Here is a 15,238-nt window from a genome sequence, read left to right as displayed (position 1 = left end):
CTAAGGTTAGGCTTCCTTAGGCTTGTTTGTAATTGGCCTTTGGGGAGCTAGTATAGCATGTAGCAGTTAAGGGACTGAGCTAGCTAAGGGGCTGAATCTGAGGGAGTCCTAGATTCAAGTGATCTTGCCTCTGCCATGAGTGGTTTTAGATAACCTATCATCTCTCAGCTTCATCCCTGCCTTTGCAATATAGGGATGATATTATTATTACTTATCTTATTAATTTTTTTATTTGGCAAATGCCATATAAGTAATGATATTTAACGTTTATAAGTATGTATGTACAATTTAAGATGCTCAGTAAGAATGAATATACTGTGTAGTAGCTTCATGATATGATATTTCTATAGTGCTGTGGTGGAGGAAGAAGTTATACAAGTGTTGCTCCAAAAGCCACTGAGGAAGATCAGGAGGACTGAAACGCATTTGGCATAAAGGAACTACTTGGACTATATACTCTTCAGAGGAATTCCAACAATAAGAGCACAGACTTCTGGCAAGCTCCAGCATGCACAATGACAGTGTGCTTTTTTACATACATTTTGTAGGAATGGCACTATAATTATTCTATGGAATTTTATTTGATTAGTGTTTTTATCATTGTGATTTCACATGTCTGTAATTTACATAGTGAAAATAAATTTGTGGTTTTCATGTTCATAACAGATTAGGATCTATAGGATACTATATATGGAGGGTGGGTTGTTTTTCTCATTTCAGTTGGCTGTTTTATCCACTACAAATTCCTTGTTGTTTGGTGCAGCCAAATGATTGTCACCTATACGATATGGGCACATCTGTATAAAAAAGGGTTCTTTTCCTCAAAACTAGTCAGGTGTAAGATTTCAACTCTTTCATTACATCTCACAGGACTGCTTTGAAGACAAACAACATAAAGGTTGTATAGCTTTATACACATTACAGGTAAGATGTACACTAGCATTAATACTAAACAAATAGTAGTATATTAAAATACAAAGAACACTTCTTATCACACATTGAAAGCAGCTTGGGCACTTGGTGTAAAAAAAATTGTCATACCTCGGTACATATATTTTAAGGCCTATGTCTTCTATGTGGAGGATTTTTTTTTTGTCCAGAAGAGACAAAATTATTTTTTAATTATTATTTCAGCCCTCACCTTAAGTCTGATATGGTACAAGCCAGAAAGAGGTTTACTGCATCATCTGCTCTTTGTGAGAATGAGATCTTAGTGGTATTCAGAAAATAGAGAGATCATTAGAGAATTTTATCATTTCAGCTTCAAAACAGAAAATGAACTGGAGGAGAGACTTTATCCTGTCTCATGAAAAGTGAATATTTTAAAAAGTTGCTTTTATATGAAATATGGAAAAGAGTGTATCAAGTTGTTTTTAAAACTGCTTTACTTACAGATTGTATTCACTTAACTCTTTCAAATAATCTTTGGAATCTGTATGTACTGAAGTTTTTTTCTGCTGATTTTTCTTTTTATAAAAAAAGATTGGAAAAATACAGTGGTTATACAAAAATTAATCTGACATTCTCTGAGACTAGACATTTAAAATTGGAAAAAACAAAGGATTGTAGGGCTTAATGCTACGTGCCGATGTTCAACATTCAGAAAAACATTTCAGCACATAATTCACTTTGAGTAGAAGTGTTTTGCTGCATCTCACTGAAGGATCATCTTGGTTGCCCTCTTCTGCACTTTTCCCAGTTCTACAATATCCTTCTTAAGATACGATGGCCAAAGCGTATGCAGTACTCCAGATGTGGCTGCACCATAGATTTGTATAACGGCATTATAAAACTAGCCTTTTTCACAGCTGCCGCACACTGAGTTGACACTTTCAATTAGCTGTCCACTACGACTCCAAGATCTCTCTCCTGGTTAGTCACCAATAGTTCAGATCCCATCAGTGTATATGTGAAGTTGGTGGTTTTTGCCCCAATGTGCATCACTTTACACTTGCTTACACTGAACCACATTTGCCGTTTTGTCACCTACTCACCCAGTTTGGAGAGATCTTTTTGGAGTTCCTCATAATCTGTTGTGGATTTTACTACCCTAAACAGTTTAGTGTCATCTGCAAATTTGGCCACTTCACTGCTCACCCCAACTTCTAGATTGTTTATAAGCAAGTTAAGGAGCACTGGTCCCAGTATTGACCCCTGGGGGACCCCACTTCCTACCTCTCTCCATTGTGAAAACTGTCCATTTATTCCTACTCTCTGTTTCCTGTCCTTCAACCAGTTACCAATCCACACATGAACCTGTCCGCTTATTCCATGACTGCTAAGTTTACTCAAGAGCCTTTGGTGGGGAACTTTATCAAAAGCTTTTTGGAAATCCATGTATACTATGTCAACCAGATCACCTTTATCCACTTGCCTGTTGACACTCTCAAAGAACTCCAAAAGGTTAGTGAGGCAAGACTTGTCCTTGCAGAAGCCATGCTGGTTATCCTTCTGCAAGTCCTTTTCTTCTATATGTTTAACAATTTTGTCCTTTAGTATGCTTTGCCCGGCACCGAAGTTAAGCTGACCCGCTTGTAATTTCCTAGATCCCCACTGGATCCCTTTTTGAAAACTAGAGTCACATTGTCTACTTTCCAGTCCACTGGTACAGAGTCTGATTGTAGGGACATGTTATATATTTTTGCTAGGAAATCTGCAATTTCCCATTTGAGTTCCTTCAGAACTCTTGGGTGGATGCCATCTGGCCCTGGCAATTTGTTAACTTTTAGTTTTTCAAGACCATTTAGAACAGGGGTTCTCAATGTTGGGTCCCCAGATGTTTTTGGACTTCAGCTCCCATAATCCCCAGCTCCAGTGGTCTTTGGTTGGGGATTATGGGAGTTGAAGTCCAATAACATCTGGGGACCCAAAGTTGAGAATCCCTGATTTAGAACATCTTCCCTTGTCACCTCAAATTGGCCCAGTTCTTAAGCTGCTAAACCTGAAAAGCTCAATTCTGGAGAGGGTATATAGTCAGAATCCTCCGCTGTGAAGACAAATGCACAGAACTCATCCAGCTTCTCTGTAATCTCCTTGTCCTAAATAATCCCTTTCACACCCTCATCATCTAAGGGTCCAACCACCTCCCTGGCAGATTTTCGACAAAGAAGTGTTTGTTATTCCCCTCATGATGCCTCAAATAGGTCATCCCTTGAGGCTGAAGCCATTGTATTTGCATGTGTGAACTCACTTTCAGTCAGTCCTTTCACTGATGGGAAATGGCACTTTCCTCAAAGGACTGAAAGAGATTACTTTAGAGTACTAAACTAATGGGCAATAGTTTAGAATACAGCAGCTATCATAATTAGGTCAGTATCTTCTGCTGTTTATGGTCCAGTTTTGCATTTGACATCACCTTAAGTGGTGCAGTGGGAAAATGCTTGACTAACAAGCAGAAGGTTGCTGGTTCGAATCCCCACTGGTACTATATCGGGCAGCAAAGATATAGGAAGATGCTGAAAGGCATCATCTCATACTGTGCGGAAGGAGGCAATGATAATCTCCTCCTGTATTCTATCAAAGAAAACCACAGGGTTCTGTGGGTGCCAGGAGTCAAAACCGACTTGATGGCACACTTTACCTTTTTCGCGTTTGACAAAAATTCAGTACAGGCACTTACAACCACACCACAAGTATTCAGTAGAACTCTTGACAAAAGAAGTGCACTTTGGGCCACAAAGACATGCCATACCCATAGAAATCTACAGACAAAATTAAGGGTAAATATTTCCCATTAGAGATACATTTCCACAAAATAGTTACACTTGTTTCCCCAGTCATTATGCACTGCATCACCATTTATAGTCTGGCCAGATCCTCCTGTAGCCAGTCTGCAACCATCACAGCCATCTCCTTGCTTGACTCCAGGACAAAAGCGTGCGAGATCCCTTTTTCACACAGCCGGATGTCTCCATCTGGAAACTCCATCTTCATCTCTTCATAGTATTGCATAGGACACCACATGTCTCCAGTTCCATAGTAAAAAGTAAGCTAAACATCAGAAAGAAATATCTCAGAAGACAAAAAGAGCACAATCCAATTGTTACATGGGTGGGGGGGGGAGAATTCTTGGCCCAGAGATCACATCCCAACTCATTGTCCCCATTGGGTGGACTTAGGTAAGTCACAATTTTCCAGTGTCAGTTCCCATTTACACATTTGATGTAATAAAGAAATGATTAATAATAAATAATGATAATGATGCCCAGAACTCCTGACACAAAGGAGGCAAGGACTGTGGATCATTTTTCAACAGAAATTCCAATCCAAAGATATTCACATGTAATTGTCATATTGCATGTGGATAGCAGTCTGGAACAGCAGGTGGGGACACGGATCCACTTTGCAAGACAAATGAGCATGCTTAGTCTCACCCAAACCCTCTGTGCGGATGGGGATGGTACTGTAGGCTTTTCAGCTGGATGAACATACAAATTGCATGTAGAATTATTGCCTCAGCAAGGGAAACCACACGAGAAAAGCTGCTTTTATGTGCTAGATTGGGCTTTAAGTTATATCCCTAAGTGCAACAAGCTGAAGACCCCTGAAACAATCCTCAAAATGATCTACTAGCCCACAAACCCAGTAACATGGGTACATAACTTATTAGACTGCATGATTAATAAGAATACAATTTTTTCAGTCTGTATATCACTTTGCGATTCAGGGCTACCAGTGCAAATCAGCCAACAGGAAAAATACTTTTTGTTACAGCGTATCTCAGTTATTTCTGTGTATCTTTTGCTTTAACCCAGTATCAAAACATTTTGTCTTGAGCACATGCCATTTTCATAAAATCTGGTATGAGGATTTTGATACCACACAGTGATGGCAGCTGCTGTCAAAACATCTGAAGAACCTGAGATTGCTATCAACAGGATGTTTAAAGAGTTTCTATGAAAATAATGAAGATTTCCTGCAATTTACTCTTTTGGCATTAGACCTATGGCAGCAACAGAAGGTGGCTGACATCCTGACTAATGGTGCACTTGTGGAAGAAGACTAAGTTCCGCTACGTCAGGAGCTTGTGTTCCCGACTGTTGCACTAGTCCAGGGTTTCTTAACCTTGGGTCCCCAGATGTTGATGGACTACAGCTCCCATCATCCCCAACCACAAAGGCCATGGCTGGGGATGATGGGAGTTGTAGTCCAACAACATCTGGGGACCCAAGGTTAAGAAACCCTGCATTAGTGGAATGCTACTGTGCTAGTTTAAAGACAAAGCATAAGGATGTGGTGCAAAGAAAGGAAGACTGTTTGAGAGTACTCCTTGCATTAGCAGAACAGGCTGACCAATTGCATAATCCTTGTTGCACAACACTGTTGAGCAATGATGGTTCCACATTGTTGTACAATAACTGCTACAAAACCCTGCTGCACAATACTCAATGCACAACCTTGTAGGCCAATCTTGTATATGTCCCAAAGAAGGCCTTCCATTAGCTTTTGTGCAATATCATGGAGCACCACAACTTTGAGCAGCTCCGCAACCTTGTTGTGTAAGTGTAACTTTGTTTACACTGTAAGTCAAGATGCTAGCCAGTGTAAATTACTGAACAAAAAATGCCAAAAAAATAGCTGCTATAAATCCAAGAAGCAAAAATGAAACATAACTTCAAATGCATGGTAATAATCTAAGCCTTGGTACCCTGAGTTCAGATATGAAGCCTTATGCCAAACAAGAAAATGGAAGATCCAGGACTGGATCTTTTATGGTTCCTTTGTTTAAATGGCAAGTGCAGAGGTACACCTAGGTAATTTTGGAGTCTAGACCTAAAGGCCTTTGGAAGCTCCCACCCACCCCCAGCCCTGCTGCAAGTTAAGCATCATCCCCCTATACACACACACACCCGCAACAAACAGTATTTTCAAGCAACATGTAGGTTCTTGAGCGCACAAACAGCAACTGAACTCACATGAAAGTAAAAATATAAAAGAGGTATATTTACGCAATATGCATTAGCAGAAACATTTCAACACACTACTTAACATATTCCCATCCCACATATTTATTTCCCCACTCCAGTGTTCTCTCTAATTTTTTCCATCTGTGTGCGGAATGAGTTTTGTTCTGGGTGGCAGTATCAAGGCAGTGTGCATGCACATGCATTCAGAGTGGGGCCTTCTTTAGGATCGAAAATTAACTGAGTGGACATTAAAAAACCTGTGAGCACGCGCATGTGCGTACAGCTTAGAGGGAACTGTGCCCCACTTCCTCTCTGTCTCTAAAGCAGACGCCATGCGTGGCAGCCTGGTGCAGTGTGGGCCAGCAGCATGGTGACCACACCCCCTGGGAAGACTAAAGAGGATTTGGGGGCTCCCAGGGGGTGTGGAGTGGACTTTGTCCCCGAAGTCCAGGGGTAAGAATGCCTCTGGGAGAATGCAACCTCTGGGTCCCCTGATTCAGACTGGGACTGTGGTTCCAGAAGAGAGAGTTTTTAAAAACTCTTTTCACCCATAAGCTTTGCAGCAGCAATTGCTCCCTGTTTCATTTCTCATTATTTAAAAATATAGGAAATTAATCAGGGCTCTCCTATTGTCTAGTCTACTTGTGGCTTGAGCTTCAACATTTCTAATCTTAGGCACTTTTTTACACCAATTTGTTATTAGACATAGGGCTGGTTCACACAATTGTTTTAATGTTAGTTGAAGGGGAATTTAGGGATTGCAGAGATGTGTGTGCTCATGTGAACTCAGGAAAAACCGGCAACATCAGCTTGCCAGTGCACAAAACCAACATGAGACCAAGATTGGCAGAATGACTTCAAAGCTAAGACTGCCAATCTTAGTTTCATGTCAGTTTCGTGCTCTGGCAATCTGGCATCACTGAGATTTTCCTGAGTTCATATAACATGCTCTGCAGGAGCATGTGCACTTAGGAGATCTTAGGTTCCTTTTTAGCTGACATTGGGATGACTGTGTGAACTCACCTGCATATCTTGCCTTCCATTCACCTCCCTGCATTCTCTCCTTTCTGTCTTTTCCCTCCTCCTTGTTCCATCTTTCTGTTAACTAAACGTCCTCCACAAAAACAAACTTTGAAGAGAAACAAAAATGTGGTACTACTGAATTTGGCAAAATACTCAGTTGTGGGTCATTAAAAACCAATTGGAAGTTACACAGTTTGGGCAGTTAGTAGCAGCCATTCCAAGTAACTAGCCACCAATCCCATCAAAAGATGAGTGAAATTTAGTCTGTGAAGCTTCAATGTAGGAATAACGTTTCCTTTTTTAACAAAGATCATGGAATTTCCTTTCCTTCCTCCTAACAAAATTATGAAAATGAAAGAAATCTGCTACTTTTGGACATTCTGCATTGTATTTTAGACTTAAAAGGTAAAGGTAAAGTGTGCCATCAAGTTGATTTTGACTCCTGGCGACCACAGAACCCCTTGGTGGTCTTTGGTAGAATACAGGAGGGGTTTACCATTGCCTCCTCCAGTGCAGTATGAGATGATGCCTTTCAGCATTTTCAGTGCTGCTGCCCGATATAGGTGTTTCCCATAGTCTGGGAAACATACCAGCGGGTATTCGAACCAGCAACCTCTGACTTGATAATCAAGTCATTTCCCCGCTGTGCCATTAGGTGGCTATTCTAGATTTAATGTAAGCATTATTTTGGCATTTCCGCTTGGGTGAATGTGAGTTGAGTGTTGGTGTTAACCTAAAAACATTTGATATCTAGGAATTCTCTCCTAATATGCCTCTGCCATATGGAAATCCAGTTGGTGCTAATTTTTTTAAAATCCATCAAGCCTAGGGCTTGTTAATTTTCAATAAAAGTTGTAATGTAATGAATGTCGAAAAATGTAATGAATCCAATCAAGTTAGTACTTGATTGCACTCATCTTCCAGGTGCACTGCAGTGTTGACCTTCTATTCCTTTACCTTTGTAAAAAGTTGAGAACCCATTGGATAGGTAGGTTCCAATTAGTTTTACTTTGACCTGAATAAAGTAACATACTTTACTGACTACATTAGAAACAAAGCAACCTCTTAAACCATGAGGATATTTAGTGTTTCACATGCTATATGTATACTCACAGAATCTAAACTCTCAAAATAACTGCGTCATTTCAGAGATTCCTGTGAACTGTAATGTACACAGCTTTCTCCATTCATTTCAGCAGAGGGGGCAGATCTGTGCGTGTATCCTATGAGAGATGCAAAGTTGCATCTCAGTTGAAATGAATGGGGGAAGCCCATGTGAAAAAGGAACACTGGTGCCCTTGTGTCTACAGGAGATTGATGTATCACAAAATCTGAGTACCAAAAATATAAAGTAACTGCCCTGCTTATGAAAAAGACACTTTAGTCAGTCTTCTACCAGGCCACAGCCTGACCTAAAGGCCGACCTAAAGGTCATATTAGTAGTACCACTGTCCACATTACAAATTTATACTGGCTCTAATTATTAATCTGTCATAGCTTTTCTCCCCAACCATCCCACCAAATCCTGAGGGGGGCACTGGTAAGAATGCCAATAATTCTTTGCTAGAGATATCTATTGCTCTGCTGCTGAATTGCAAGGGTTTCTTACAAAGGAATGGTCATTAATCCATTACGTCAACAGTATAGATACATCCTGAAAGACGGGGGGGGGGGGCAGAGAGGAAGAGAAGAAAGAAGCACATACTGTACATATTAAACACGAAAATTTGCAGATTGGGCTTAAAGATGAATCTTGGGTCAGATAAGGTTGAAGATTGCTGCTCTAGCCCACTGACTAGAGCATTAGACTTGGATCTGGGAGATCTAGGACTTTAGGCCACTTGAACATGGCACACTGTCTCTGGTTCCATTGTAACACATGGAGAATGATTCTAGCTGACAAGATTCTAAACCCAGAATGTTGGCCTGTACTACTGAGCCAGCCACACAACGCTATTATCTTAAGAATGCTGACTAATAGCAGATATGCTGAGATTCCGGCAGCCTTGTGCAAATTTTGGGATTGCTCACAGTGTTACTCAGTATGCCAATACAATTATATTTGACATAGTTGTTGCTCTTCTGGATCTGGAAAACTAAAGGATGCTTCTCTATTGCATTTCTGAAAGACATGCACGGTACCTCTCTCAGAGACAAGAGGCCAGAAACATATTCAGTTATTACAATCTTTCTCTATAAACATGTTATCTTTGTTTTTGGCTGTTTGCTGATGCAAGAAGATAAGTGTTTGAATTGTGTGGAAATCTTCCTTTATTAACTTTTAAAAGACTGAATTGTGTTAAAATTTGGTCACCAATATGCACATGTAACAGCTCATGTGAATAAGCCACTGCAGTAGGTGTAAGTGCTTATCTTAGTAGTTGAATGTAACAAAAATTGGGACTTATTTTGTCCATCACAATAGCTTGCTTCATCTTCAATTTTTCATGATCTCAGTCAAATTCTAACTACCCTTCAATGCAATTTTTCAAAGCCTGTGTGTGTCACAGGAAGTTCTCAACTTAAGATGCTAAAGTTAAAGTATTAATGGTACTAAAGATGTTTGTAAATTGCCACCTTGTTTCAACTGTACAACTGTGTTTCAACTTTATGACACTTGCTGCAGGAGGGAAGGCTCTGCTAGATGGCTGCTGGTACATGGTCTAGAGGCGACAGTGACAATGGTGGCTCAGGATCATATTGTCATCAAGACTGGCAGTCCTGGGAGGAGAGCTGGTCTTGTGGTAGCAAACATGACATCCCCTTAGCTAAGCAGGGCCCACTCTGGTTCCATATGAAAGGGAGACTAGAAGTGTGAGCACTGTAAGATATTCCCTTAGAGGATGGAATTGTTCTGGGAAGAGCATCTAGGTTCCAAGTTCTCTCCTTGGCATCTCCAAGATAGATCTGAGAGAGATTCCAACCTTGGAGAAGCCACTGCCAGTCTATGTAGACAATACTGAGCTAGATGGACCAATGGTCTGACTCAGTATATGGCAGCTTCCTATGTCCCTATGATCTGAGGCTGCAGAGGAATTGGCTGACTTGCCCAACCAAGATGCTCCTCCTGCTGCTACTTCAGCTTCTCCTCTTGGCTCAGCTGCTGTGCTGTGACAGCGAGAGGGAAAGAGCCTGGCCCATTCCCAGCTCACATGCTTCTTCCTGTTTGCATGAGGTTTGCATGAGCCAGTGGATACTGAACTGGTTCACATCGAACCAGGCTGGTTTGGTGGCTTGATTGTGAACAGAACCGGGACTGATTTGGTCTGTGATCAAACCAGACCAAGCCCAGTTTGATACGAACTGGTTTGATATCCAAGGGGAGTGGGCTGGCAGCGAGGAAGCAGCAAGAAAGTTGTTTAAGGTTCTTACTGGCTTGCCACCGCTCCCCACCGCTTGCTGCCCCCCACCCCCGGGTAGAGCCCAATGGATTGCTCTTTAAACAGACTGCCCATGCGGCAGTGGCACAGTTTTGGCCTCCACGCTTGCATGAAGGCTGGAACTGTGCCACTGCAATGCAGGCAGTCTGTTTAAAGAGTGATCCAGCCAGTGATTGGGCTCTACTGGGGGCGGGACTGGAGATGAGCTGGTAAGAACCTTAAACGACCTTTCTCGCCACTCCCCCACCACCCTGTGGTGGATTCCCCTACCCCTTTACTTTTAAAGAAAGGGGGATCCTCATGGATTACCTTTTACAAGTATTGCCGCTTGAAATACCGAGCTGGTTCGATTGAACGGACTGGCCTGGCTGGCTGGTTCAACCAGTGGCGCACTTAGGACTGGACTTTGGGGATCAAGTTTGGTCCTCAGCATGAGGGGTCCTCCAAACGTCTTGGGTGGCCCCTCTGCAGCCCCCGGACGTCACAGCTTGTGATGCCCAAAACTCACACTGTGAAGGTGCATGGAAGCCACTCGCTTGTGCTCAGGCCTCCAGCAGGCCTGAAGAGGCTCACTCGCCTGGCCAAGGGCTTAGCCGCCACTGCTGGCAGCATGGAGGAGGCACGCTCAGCTCCCACCCACCCTGGCCGCATACATGGCGGCACAGGAAAGAGGGTGGCAGGGTGGGGATGGAGGTGGGGGCGCAGTGGGGGCTGCAGGGAGGAAGGGGCCTTGTGTGGGCTTCCCTAAAACAAAGAAGGAAGGGGGCCTCATGGGGGGGGGTCACAGGGGGAGGGGGGCCTCTAAAGCCCTTTAAGTCCAGGCTTCCAAAATACCTAGGTGCACCACTGGGTTCAAGTGAACCGGTTTGGCGGAATACGGTTCAGTTTGAATTCAATTTGAACGGAACCATGATTTGGGGTTCGTGCACATCCCTGCTGTTCATCTTCCTTTCTTCCCTGTCTAACCGTTGTCCAGGAGGAGGAGGAGGAGGAGCTTGAGGTGAGCTACACAGTTGCCTTCTTTCTTTTCATAGAAAAGTGAGAAAAAGCCAGGTAGGGACTTGGTGGCAAGGGTGACCAATTTCTGATTCTCCACTATTAGCTCCCCTGCTGCATGACTGACACATCTCCAGCTTTGACATCAGCAGGGGCGGGGGTGGGGAATAAGGTATCTGGCCCTGGTTCAGGAACCAAACTCTCATTTATAACATTGCTTCTTATGGGAAAATAGGTTCTGAGTTATGACATTCTGATTTAAGACACAGTTTTCAGGAACCAATTGTGGGGTAAATCTGAGGACTTAATTTGAACATGTAGGAGAGAATTTTTGAGCCAAAGAGCATGCTTAAATGCTACGCGTAGCAAAATCCTCATGTGCAACTTTCCTAACTTCCACTCCGGACTTCAGTAGTATGCAGTCCAAGAGGCATAAGGAACCTGCCAAAATAGAAGGTGTTCCTGGCTTGAGAGGGCATTTTGGACCTATTCATACAGTGTATTTGGAAGATTTTCCACAACTGGAGGCAAGTCATTTATTCTGGCTGCGGGCAGAGAGTCTGCATCTGTAGTGTCTTCCACACTGCTGCTTTCCAGATTATGATCCTTTCAAGGGCAATAACTAATAAACGGCTATGGACAGCTTTGGACACTGGGTCAAGAAAACTGGGCGACACCGGAACAGCTGTTTCAATAAAACCAGTCCAAATTGGCTTTGGCTGTTTCAGTTTGAAATTTTCTTCAAGTTGGTTTAACAAAATGAGCTCGTGGTTCAAAAGAACAGGGAGCTGATAATTTGGGGAGAAAAGAGAGAGAGAGAGATCTTCAAAGCCATTTTGATTTACAATTTGTATTACAAAAATGGGTTCAACTTTATGAGAGCCATTGGTTGCAATCCAAAGAACCTGTTTGTTTGCTTGAGCTTATGGCATTCTATACACACACACCAGGGTATCACCCGTTTTCTTCCAGCATTAGCATTGGAGGCTATTTCTTAAGTTCCCTCAGATCCTTCAGGGAGAGGTAGTGAGAGCAGGAGTGGGGGATGCATTTCATGATAGAAGGGGAAAGCTCAGAAGCCAAGCCATGTGCACTGAGCTGATGGTACCCAGCTGGGATCAGGAGAGAATGCATAACTTACAGAATACTGAACCTACTGAATAATGTGTTTGCTAAACTCATATCTGAAAATTAAGAAAGCTCTGCAGACTGAGCACTGGTTCACTCATTCACTAGCCAGGGACTCTATACACCCAGTGGGAGGAACAGATTTGTGTGCCTTGTGCTGTGCATAGATGACAATGTGAATCCATATACATCTGTTTCTAAAATGACCATCGTCATCCACAGATTTTTTGGAGGGGAACAAAAACTCAATGTAAATCCCAGGTGCCTACAAATTGGATATATGTGTGTGTTGCTCATATCACATGTGTGCCCCTCTCTGATTCTGGAGTGGCACACTGCTGCACCACAGAGTATGCTGAATCCCCAGTGTGTGAAGCAGTCAATATGCCTTATCTTATGCTTTTAATTTTACGATTCATGTAATTTGTCTTAGGGCACACAATGATGGATTTCCATTAGGTGTCAATGTTTTGGCTTTAAATTGTCTACTTCATTCAATCAAGAAGGCACACATTCATCTTTGTGCAGCGTTCCACTGCCATTCACTGTTGATTGTTTTGGATATTAGACCTAATGACCTGCTTCCGTTAATAACCTAACAGAACCTCAGCCCCTTACCTGCTAGCATTGCTGTGCTCGGGACACCCAATATTGAAAAGAACTGTATTTTCCCTTGAGCCTCAGCTTGTCCTAATTATGCTATAAAACTGGGCTTGAAAAGACAGGAATAATTTAGTGTCTCTTCTCTCACCTCCTTCAGCACCCAACATGCAAATGGGGTCCAGAAATAACTTTTCTCTTCCACAGCAGCTGGCATTTTCAGGTGTTAAGATTGGCTTTACACTTATGATCACACTGACTACTAAACAGCATAAATTTCTCAAAGTGACAACTTGCCAACCCTATAGCAACTTGGACTCCAGTTCCTGTTCTTGTAAACTTCCAACCCTTTATTAGTCAAACCTACTTTTACTGTCAGTACACTTCAGGTTTAACTCTGTGCCAACTCACATTTCTCTCCTAATTTTCACATTTCCAGAAATTATTAGAAGAAAGAATTGAGTGGGGGGAAAGGGAAAGAGAGAGGCATTTCACACTTTCAACATCTGCTCTGTTGTGGATCTGCCAGCTTTCTCTTACTTTGCCTAAACTTTTTTATTTTATTTTCCTGGGTACAGCATGCCACTTTAAAAGTGCAATGACACAGAGGAACCAATAAAACACAGGTTTTCAAAGAAAATCCCCAGGTGCCAAAGCACTGCTTGGATTGACGTCGTCAAGAAAAACAGACGGAAATAGACGAAAGCACCTGCAAGATACTTGCTGTTTGCCATAGCCCTTAATTTAGCAAGGGAAGTATGCCTGCTTTACAACTATAATAAGCATAAGGCAGAATCATACTGAAGTCAATGGATTTATACATCGTAGACAGATATTGTGAGCAGAGGAGAGAACTGAGAAAGCAGGGGAAAAGAAGCAGTGAATCTAATTGTATTTGGTTAATGTTAGAGGTTTTTGTTTTGTTTTGTTTTTTTAAAGTAAATGTGAATAGCCCCCCTTCAGAAAAATAAAATGAACACAAAGCAAGAGCAGCATTCTGTTGTCTGTGGTCACAATTTTTGCTCCAAGCTGTTTAAATACAGAAAGCACTAAAAGAAATTTATTAAAACATCTTTACACCGGTTGATATGTTGCACAATCATATGAGGATGGAGCATGAGCTCCATCCTTGCAAGGAACAACTAACCAATGCACAAGACTCGCTTCGCAGTGCTGGGTGGGCAGAAGTGGGAGCCGTTTTTGCTTCTCTCCCCTCCTTGAAAAATCCCGTTTTGTGTCCAGGAATATGTCTGTGATGGCATTTACAACAACAATGAAAGTGTAATGTTCTATGTATGGGGCTGTCCCTGAACACAGTTCAAAACCTTTGCTTGTACAATGCTGAAGTTCTGTCCAACTGGTTTTTGAAGTAAAGAAACGATAAAATAACCAGTGTGATAGCTACATTCGGTGCATTTAGCTTTCAGGCTGAATTCAAAGTGCTGGAATGAATCTATAAAGTAGTTCATAGCTTTGGCCCTGCAGATTTCCAAGACCATCTCTCCCCATAAGAGCCCTTCTGTCTTTTAATATATTCTAGAGAGGTCTTGCTCAGAGTCTCTTCTACACAAAATGGGAGTGAGATGAGAAGATAATTTTTTGAATTTGGAAAGCCCAGCTCTGGCTAATGGGCAACACATTAAACTGCAAGAGCAAGGATTACCTTCTTTAAGTGCTGTCTTATAGTAGTGCTGTCTCTCTCCACAACTTCCCTCATCTCTTGACTTGCCATATACATGGCATTTGCTGTAGCAATAAAAGACACAAAAGACACAATTATGACATTGTAAAACATAATTTGGATAGAAAAGTAGAGATCAATGTTCTCTCTAATATTTTTCATCTGTGCGAGGAATGAGTTTTGTTCTGGGTGGCAGTATCAAGATAATGTGTGTGCACAGATATTAAGAGTGGGATCTTCCTGATTCCATCTAAGCGGGATCTAAAATTAACTGAGCGGAAATAAAAAATCTTGTGTGTGCACACACATGCATACGCCTTATAGGGAACACTGGTAGAGATGTATGCCACAATCTTCAAACCAAGTTGGGGTAGGCCTACTGAAGTAAATGTGGATTTTCTCCAACAGGTGGTTTGAGGCCTGGAGAACCTCAGTTTGCCACATCACACCACCACCACAGTCTTTATTTGTTAGCCACCCCATAACAAATTGTTCCCTGGGCGGCTCACAACACAATAAAAACA

The 15,238-nt window shown here is 42.1% G+C and overlaps 1 protein-coding gene across 5 annotated transcripts in view; it reads right to left on the bottom strand.

Annotated features, from left to right (window-relative positions):
• Positions 1-893: 893 nt before the first annotated feature.
• Positions 894-15,238, bottom strand: part of LDAH (lipid droplet associated hydrolase) — a 237,370-nt gene continuing 223,025 nt past the window's right edge. For 4 of the 5 annotated variants that reach the window (XM_053285194.1, XM_053285193.1, XM_053285195.1 and 1 more), the window contains 2 exons: positions 14,697-14,779; positions 894-3,990 (listed from right to left, as the gene is read on the bottom strand). In XM_053285194.1, the coding sequence (XP_053141169.1) occupies positions 3,799-3,990; positions 14,697-14,779 (275 nt within the window). In that variant the 3' untranslated portion in view covers positions 894-3,798. Of the gene's footprint in view, positions 3,991-6,929; positions 7,036-14,696; positions 14,780-15,238 lie in introns of all 5 variants that reach the window. The other variant, XR_008313551.1, reaches the window with a different exon arrangement.

Source organism: Hemicordylus capensis, chromosome 1 (genome assembly GCF_027244095.1).
Source record: "Hemicordylus capensis ecotype Gifberg chromosome 1, rHemCap1.1.pri, whole genome shotgun sequence".
NCBI classification, from domain to species: Eukaryota; Metazoa; Chordata; class Lepidosauria; order Squamata; family Cordylidae; genus Hemicordylus; species Hemicordylus capensis.
The sequence above is the reverse complement of the archived record's forward strand: the minus strand, read 5'-3'. Positions and strand labels throughout refer to the sequence as shown.